The 9,428-nt window shown below is 31.9% G+C and overlaps 1 protein-coding gene across 1 annotated transcript in view; it reads right to left on the bottom strand.

Moving 5' to 3' along the window:
• Positions 1–1,077: 1,077 nt before the first annotated feature.
• Positions 1,078–9,428, bottom strand: part of LOC132725579 (ERC protein 2-like) — a 29,226-nt gene continuing 20,875 nt past the window's right edge. Inside the window, exons 9-10 of the mRNA XM_060710715.1 lie at positions 8,917–8,977; positions 1,078–7,511 (exon numbers count right to left, since the gene is read on the bottom strand). Of these exons, the coding sequence (XP_060566698.1) occupies positions 7,387–7,511; positions 8,917–8,977 (186 nt within the window). The 3' untranslated portion in view covers positions 1,078–7,386. The remainder of the gene's footprint in view (positions 7,512–8,916; positions 8,978–9,428) is intronic.

The raw sequence follows: 9,428 nt of genomic DNA, 5'->3' as shown, positions 1-9,428 counted from the left end.
GAAACAAATGTTCAAATGTACAATACTACTTCCATGTATTTATATTTAAGTGACAAAGTATCTGCTTCACTTTTAACTTAATCAACGTGACCAATATAATATTCACATATTGTCAGTACATCTTACACAATTAAATCACAACATTAAATTTGTTATTCAAAACTAAACAAAAATATGTTAACTGGTGTGAAACACTGTGATAATACCTGGTCTTTAGCCTCTTACAGAAAATACGAAACAACTTAAAACAGAATCTTCTATAATATTACACAAAAATAGCTGTCACACGTTCATTACTATTGATTTTAATATACTAATGGTATATATCTTATTATTTCAATCTTTAAATTATCATGTCTTAACTATTTAGTGTAAATGTTAGTTATAATAAATTCATTATGTTATAAAATACATTTGCTTAAAATTGAATCACATCTTCTGTAATACTTTCAAAATAACATATTTTTGTTCAAGCGTGTCTAATATTATGAACTTAATTATTACAAAAATATCGCGGTCCTACATTTCACAACTGAAATATTATAGTTAATATGCACTTACAGAAGCATGGTTCCTATTATCTTTATTAAGTTAATAATTTACCTGTCATGACATATATAACGTGAAACCTCTTTTTGTTTAAATCTTATTCATATTACATGTTTTAGAAATATATTGCACCAATGTCATACAAGATACAGTAAACATCTGATGCCGTATTTGTCAAGTTTAACGTTCCATGCACTCGGATGAATAAGATTGATATTTAATATGGTTCATAAAAGACTGGCTGTAAAATGCTCTTAAAGGCAGTCACGCAAACTTTGATCCACATTCTGCTGATATCAGCCCACTTAAAACTTGACTCAAATGGCATGTAGCCTCAATAAAAATATTTCATACAAAACAATATAAAGCTGGTAAAGATTAATTTATGAAAATCCATGCGTTTGAACATAATCTTACGTACAAAAAGCTTCATTACAAGCGACCAAATAAGAGATAAAAATTTACTGATGGTACATATCTATATTTTTTTCCACACTATTTTATTATGGACATTTTCTTGTGAATGTGTTTTTTTGTTGTTTTTTTTTTTAATTTTTTTTTTGACTTTGTGTTTCTTTCTTTTTTACTTATAATTTATTTCATTAAAAATATACTACAACCCTACTCACGCAAAGATTAATTCGTATATTAAAATATATGCAACATTGTTCATGTATTTTTTTCTTCTTTTATTATAAGAAATAACATAACACTTTAATCCAAAATTAAGCAAAGAAGACATAGGCCTAAATTTAAACGTAAAAAACATGCTTTAACATGCATATGAATCTGTGTATACATATTGTCAAAATATAATATATAATAGTCTATTGATTTGTTAACAGGCTATACTCACAAATTGTCCATGGCAATAAAAATTATATTTAACATTATCATGTTAAATTGCAAATAATATTTCAAATGATGTATCGACTCACATAATTATGATGGAAGTAAATCGTTACATGGCAATAAAATAAGAAATGCATGGACATTAACATGAGGCAAAGAAAATTAAATACTTATCAATAACATTCTTAAGAAGAAACGAAAATTACTGTATTCAAAAACAAAATAAAAACTAATCAAACACAAATTTATATAAAACAAGAGTGCCAAGATGGCCATAGGTCGCTCACCTGATAAATCGAACTCATCCGAGCAATTACTAAGACAAGCATCATGACCAAGTTTGGTTACAATATAGTCAAATGTCACCTCTAGAGTGTCTACAAGGTTTTTCAATATTTGGGCGGTGTGACCTTTTTTTAGCCCCAGGTGACCCATATTCGAAGTTGACTTAGAAATCATCAAAACAAACTTGCAGACTAATTTCCAGGATATTTGGATCAAAACAGTAGCCATTAAAGTGTTAACAAGATTTTTCTATTTTTAGCTCCTGTGATCTAGTGTTTGATAGAGATAACCCGCATTCGAAATTTACCTAGAAGTCATCAAAACAACCTTCCTGACCATTTTTAAGAATGTTTGGATCAAAACTGCAGCCACTGGAGTGTTAACAAGATTTTTCTATTGTTAGCTCCTGTGATCTAGTGTTTGATAGAGATAACCCGCATTCGAAATTTACCTAGAAGTCATCAAAACAATCTTCCTGGCCAATTTCCAGAATATTTGAATTAAACCTGCAGCCACTAGAGTGTTAACAAAATTTTCCATTTAGCTCCTGTAAACTAGTTTTTGACCGAAGATTACCCATATTGTAACTTGACCTGTATCTTATTGAGACTAACATTCTGACAAGGTTTGTTTATGATCCAATCAAAACTGTGACTGCTAGAGTGTTATTAACCCATTTGTTAACGACGAACGACGCACGACGACGGACGCCGGATAAAGCCCCATCACTATTCCTCACTTTCACCACTTCGTGTCAGGTGAGCTAAAAATTTGTGTGTGTGTTTTCTTTCATATGAAATATAACAATTATATCAAATTTCCAGCAAATTGTAAATTTCATGGCATCAAAATGATTTTAACAAACTTCGATGTATTAAACTCATTCTAAACTATTCTAACGGTTCATGATTCATAGCATTTTGTTAGTCTGCTGAAAACGATGAAAATGCTATATTTCATGTACATAATAAAATGTCTTAAAACCTGCTAAAGAAAGTGCAGATGTCTCTTTCTGTTACGGAAAAGCTTTCTTACACTTGGCTTTGACTTTGGGACTACTTCTAAAATTTCTAAATACTGATATCATTTGTTTTTTGTTTGTTTTTTTCATATAAGTACGTCTGATTTTTATTTACTCATGACGTCTTATTCATTAAGTTTTTTCTACCTTTTTATGTATTTCAAAGCTATGTATTTTAAAAATATTGAAAAAAAATATTTCAAATGTTTCATTAAGTACTGAACATTAAAAATGCTTTCTAAATCAAATTTAAACGAATATAATCAAATAATAATTCATTGAAAATTTGTGGCGGCGACATCAACACCAACATCAATAGCAAGTAATGTAATGGTAGTTTTTGTCATTAAGTGCATTACTTTAAGACAAGTAATGACAAATAATTGTCGATGCTCATCCACTGAGTATGTTCCTATACACAATTTTACCAATTGTTTTCATTTATGCATTAACAGGATATTCCCACTTAAGAAATCGTTGTTAACCCTTCATAAATAAGTCATACCACTTCATAAAACAAGATAAATTACCACGATTATTATATGTGTAAAAAGCCGTAACTGTTATACATGTATTAAACCCATTACTTCATGAGCATATTGTCAGAAATGGATGTTTTCATTGTAAAACCTCCTGTTACATGTTCAAATTGCTATGAAACAATAAAAAGGCTCCACTAATGTTCAATTTTGGCGCACATTTTGCTTAAGCAATAGCTTAAGTAACGGCATACTCGGTCTTAAATTTAAAGTTACATGTACCATGCCAACAAGGGGACATCTTAAAATTGTCAAAAATCACTATTTTGCGCTGATTTTTCCATCAAAACTGATTTCAAGGTGCTGCAACTTCTCCATAGATTAAGATAGAATCAAAGGCTTTTCAGCGATGGTTACACGTAACCTTAAGGTCTTTTTACCCTATTATAAGTTCAAAATTTTCTTGGCGATGAGGGAGGTTAGTGCCCCCCTTCAAACCTCCAAACAGACGGGGACACGTGCCTTCTCTGGCACCTCCTTGATGTTTCTATTCGATAGGAGATGGCGCCGAAAATGTGATCACTAATAAAACACCATTTCCAAAACGAAAACAAGTGTTTGGGGTCTTAATTTAATATGGCATTGTGTCACTTTTTTCAGCCTCACAAAAGGAGGTGAAAAGGCGTGCAAAAACGTCTATATGAAGTAATGGGTTGTTAACAGAAAATATTGGAATTCCCGTACTCGAGTTTTTCCACATGAATCTAAAAGTACGTAATCGAGATACGTGTAACGGTGTAGTTCATAATTTCTGTACTATTTTACACAATAAAAAATCTATATAAATGAGCTAATGCAAGAAACATGTTTTTGAGGAAAACGTCCTTATTTATAGGAAAAGCAACAATAAAAAATCATCGGAATTCTATATAATGTAATTCATTTTGTCGTTTTCTTTATTTCCATTTTTTAACTTTGTCGTTATTTTACCGCGTCAACACACCAAAAAATGTAAACAACTAAAAAAAGTTGGCAACGATGGCAATCGCATAGGCGACGGTATGATAAAACGCAAAATTTATAAACGACTATAAACGATGTATGTTCGAATATGAATGCAATTAGGCCAGCAGTATCTCGTTTCTAATCACGTCTCGCACAAACAATGTACATTTATCGCATAGATGATTGTGTTAGCTCTCAATTGATACAATAATGTGTAAATCAATTCAGTATAGCGTTGATAAAAGCTCGATTAACGCTATCTTCTTGTGTATACTAAAGCTAAAAAGGTTAGGAAAAGGTCTCCTTTAACTGACCAAATACAGTCCTATATCAAGATCCGCTGTATTCTTAACTTGTTTAAGTGTTATGCAAATGTCATCAAGATAATTCATCAAGTGAACAGGTAAATGTCATCATGGTATTTTGACAAGTTAGCATGTCGTTTGCACAAGTCATCAAAATACTTTGACAAGTTTACATGTTGTTGGAACATGTTATTATGATAATTTTACATGTTAACATGCTGCTTGGACAAGTCAGCATGTTCCTTTCAAGACATGATTTAAATTGCACATGTTTACATGCGTAAAGAACAAAATCATATCACCATTTTACAAGATAACAAAAACATGGATCACATAAGACAGTCACGGCGTTCCAAAACAAATAGACAGTATTACCGATAAATTGTTGATAAATATATTTCACGCTCTCAAGTCAAAGGTATCATTACCAACGTGATACGTATGTTTACAGTAGTGAAGTCATACCGATATGATTTTTCTGTAGCGGATGAATAAATTCTCCAATCTGTTAAGTCTCCGTATTGAAGTTAGTAAACATGATAAATTAAACTAAAATAATTATAATGTTTGCTTGATATTACTTTTTAAATAAAATTGTTTATATGAATAACATGATACAGATTTCTAACGTATGTCTCATTTTAACAGAGTTTGAAAAGTAACTGCATGCCTTCAATAGTGTCATTGTCACGATCAACGACGAAAGATCTGTGGAGACATTTCAACTGTTTGAATTACTGATTTCATCTTCATTAATTCGCAATTTAATCTTAGTGAATTCACGATTTCATCTTAAATAATTCACGATTCCAACTTAAAAATTCACCAATTAAAAATCATAAATTTACGGTTCAAACATTGCGAATTTACTCGTGAAGTTGAAATCATGAATTCTCGAAGTTGAAATCGTGAATTCACGATTTAACTTTCATGAATTCTTGAAGTTGAAATTATAAATTCATGAAAGTTAAATCGTGAAAAACTATTTATTGATCAAGAAAATATAAATAGTTCTTAAAAACGAGAGGGCCATGATGGCTCTGAGGTCGCTCACCTGTATTTAGGCCCCCGGAGCGGGGCTAGTTTCAACCCCAGGGTTTTTATTTGAACAAACTTGGAAGACACTCATTAGAAGATGTTTCATGATGTTAAGTTTTTACTACACACATATAATGAAAAACAATGACCTCCCCCCCCACCCCGTTTTGGCAGGGCCAATTTTAACCCAATGGCTTTTATTTGAACAAACTTGGTAGACACCCACAAAAAGATGTTTCCTGCAATCTAACCTCTAAAAGAAGATTTTTTAAGTTTTTACTATACACATATAGTTAAAAACAATGACACCTCTGGGGCGGGGCCAGTTTTAGCCCCAGGGCTGTTATTTGAACAAACTTTGTAGATACTTACTAGAAGATGTTTCATGCTTAATATCTTAACTCTAGCTATTTGGGTTTTTTCAAAGAAGATTTTTTAAGTTTTTGCCATACACATATAAGGAAAATCAATGACCCCCAGGGCGGGGCCAATTTTGACCCCAGGGCTTTTATTTAAACAAACTTTGTAGACACTCACTAGAAGATGTTTCATGCTTAATATCTAAACTCTAGCTATTTGGGTTTTTTCAAAGAAGAGAGATTTTTTAAGTTTTTGTTATACACATATAAGGAAAATCAATGAGCCCCGGGGCCGGGCCAATTTTGACCCCAGGGCTTTTACTTGAACAAACTTTGTAGACACCCATTAGCACATATTTAATGCTAAATATCTTAGCTCTAGCTCCATGGGTTCTTTAAAAGAAGATTTTTTTAAGTTTTTACTATATGCATATAGTGAAAACCAATGACCCCCTGGGGCGGGGCCAATTTTGACCCCAGGGCTTTTAATTAAACAAACTTGGTAGACACTTATTAGAAGATGTTTCATGCTAAATATCTTAGCTCAAGCTCTATGGGTTCTTTAAAAGAAGATTTGTTAAGTTTTTACTATATGCATATAGGGAAAATCAATGACCCCCGGGGCGGGGCCAATTTTGACCCCAGGGCTTTTATTTGAACAAACTTTGTAGACACTCATTAGAACATGTTTCATGCTAAATATCTTAGCTCTAGCTCTATGGGTTCTTTAAGAGAAGATTTTTTGAGTTTTTACAATATGCGTATAGGGAAAATCAATGACCCCCTGGGGCAGGGCCAATTTTGACCCCAGGGCTTTTATTTGAACAAACTTGGTAGACACTTACTAGAAGATGTTTCATGCCAAATATCTAAGCTCTAGCTCTTTGGGGTTTTTAAAAGAAGATATTTAAAGTTTTTTCTTTCGGTTGCCATGGCAACCAGAGTTCTGCATGGAATTAAATTCTTTGAACAATTTTTAAAGGTGACCGCCAAAGGAACATTCCTGTGAAGTTTGGATGAAATTGGCTTAGTGGTTTATGAGGAGATGTCATTTGAAGCAAAAGTTTACGGTCGGACGGACGACGGACGGACGGATGCGGACGAAAAGCGATCACAAAAGCTCACCCTGTCACTTTGTGACAGGTGAGCTAATCATGAAAATGGTCAGGAACAAAGAAACACTTTAATTGTTGTAACTGTTATCATTACTGTTCAAAATGTAATGTTATAAAAATAAACACCATACGGTATTCTTTAAAAAAGCAATATCAGTTAAAATGTTGCTATAGTGTGAAAATTACGCCTTTTTGAGGGTTACAGGTCATCTAAAATTATTGGAATCTATATGCTCGTATAATTAGATGGCTTAATATTGATTTTTTTATCTATTCTGAATTTGTCCAACACGTTTTAAGATGTTTTGATACATTTTCATACTGGTACCTGACAAGTAACCCGACTTAATAAAAAAGACGACAATATTCCCATTTTTGTTATCGTCGTCGTCGTCGTCGATGACGACGGCGATGGCGTCTTTGCCAGGGTTGATGATGATGTGCTTGTCTTTGTTGCTGCTGCTGATGATCTTGTTCTATTTGGTCGGAGTCAAGGTCTTCTTCTGGAAAAAAAACTGATTAGTTCGTGAGAATATAAATGTACATTTTCATTAATAAGGGAAAACTTTTGGCAAAAATCATAAACTATAGTAAAGCACGCTTTACACAAATATTGTGTAGAAGATGTCATATTTCAATATGCTAATACTTATGAAAATGAGACAAACACGCTTTAATGGAAATCTTATAAAATAATACAGGGTACAATCAATTATGACTTTTTTCTGTGATATGACGAAACTGACAACTCAATTATATATGAATTAAGTGTACCATGAGCAGCGTAATATTGCCGTGTTTCAGAGTTTTCTTTTTCCTACAAAATCTTTATTTTTTTCACGATCTCCTTAATTCGTGTAAATTTCATAATAAGTAGTGTGCTGTTTACTAAAGCAAGCATACAAAAACAAGTTTAGGAAGCACTATTATGTAACTATCTGTATTCATAATTATATGATTCTATGTAAATAACTGATAACAGCTTGTTTATAGATTCATTTTGCAGAATTAGTAAATATTACTAACCTAGCTTGACAGGGAAGATTTCTTTTATTGCTTGTTTATTATAACTATAATTGGAATTTTGGAGTTTGTTATGTCTTTTGTTTATATGGTTTTACGCCGGTTTTAACACATTTTGATAATATCATGGCGGTCAGTCCGCATAACCGGCATGATTTCTGTAACAGCCAGAAGATAGAATTACCATTAAACACAGTGTAAGAAATCAATTGTCAAGTAGATTTTTCTCGCCGCTTGAGGATCGAATCAGCGATTCCTGGATTTAAAACCCGATGTTTTCTATATGAGCTAAGCGGGAAACAAGGGAGGGAATTCACTTTTAACGTTATGTCTACATTGTTATATCTACAATTTTCTTGTTACTCATATGTAAAAGAATGTTTAATGATTTTCTTACTGTGTATGTAATTATCAAGCATATCATAAACAAATGTTCGATATAAGTTTTAACAGTGAGCATTTTGATTTTTCTTAAAGTCCTGATACATGTGATGAGGAATGCAATGTTCTACAATTCTCTGGTATTACGCATTATATCTTAGATAAAAATGTATTCACATCATTGTGTAAATGCAATTATAAATGAGAAGTTTATTACTGGTTACTTGTTCTGTTACACTTATGACCGAACCAATAATTTATATACCGAATCATTAAGAATTCGGACTTATAGGAAATAATAATGTTCCGCTATGTTAAGTTTATTTTCCACCGTTACTTATAAGATCAATTTGAACAAATATGATATAAGAAGCATAATATTTTAATTGTAAAATTGAATATTTTGAAAACTTTTTAGTTCCCAAAGATGATGCCAAAAAATGACGTTTAAGCTCTTCTTCAGGTAAATGTTTTAAATATTGAAAGATAAAGAAAATAAAATACCGTCAGGATTCTCATTCAAGGTATCGTCAGCTAAGGTGAAATCAAGATCATCATTTTGTCCCTAAAAAAGCAAGCATTGGTCACTAGTAACTTTTATAACAACAAACATATTCCTGGTTAAGAATATTGGAATTCACAATGGTTGAAATGCACAATCAGTCATTAATTGACTTGCCCAGAAAGAGTCATGGAATCTTATAAAATTGTTGGAACATATTTACTTTAAAATGTCTTGAATAAATTCTATAATTATTTCAAATACAAGCAGAACGCATCATAAAACGAATAGTCTGTAAATATAATATTTTTATCAGTCGTTCCCAACAAGAGTGATCATTGTCAGAGTGAGTATTTGTTGTTGTTTTTTTTCTTCAATTATGGCATTTAATCATTCAATAACTATTCAAAGATAAGGGACACACTTGTTTAATTTCTTGTTTTAATTTAAGATATAATGTAGTACACATTTTGCCATGTTCTCGTGTCTCATAAAGTATGAGGATGATTCAAAA

Source organism: Ruditapes philippinarum, unplaced genomic scaffold (genome assembly GCF_026571515.1).
Source record: "Ruditapes philippinarum isolate M1 unplaced genomic scaffold, ASM2657151v2 ctg5770_1_1_1_1, whole genome shotgun sequence".
In the NCBI taxonomy this organism is placed as follows: Eukaryota; Metazoa; Mollusca; class Bivalvia; order Venerida; family Veneridae; genus Ruditapes; species Ruditapes philippinarum.
The sequence above is the reverse complement of the archived record's forward strand: the minus strand, read 5'-3'. Positions and strand labels throughout refer to the sequence as shown.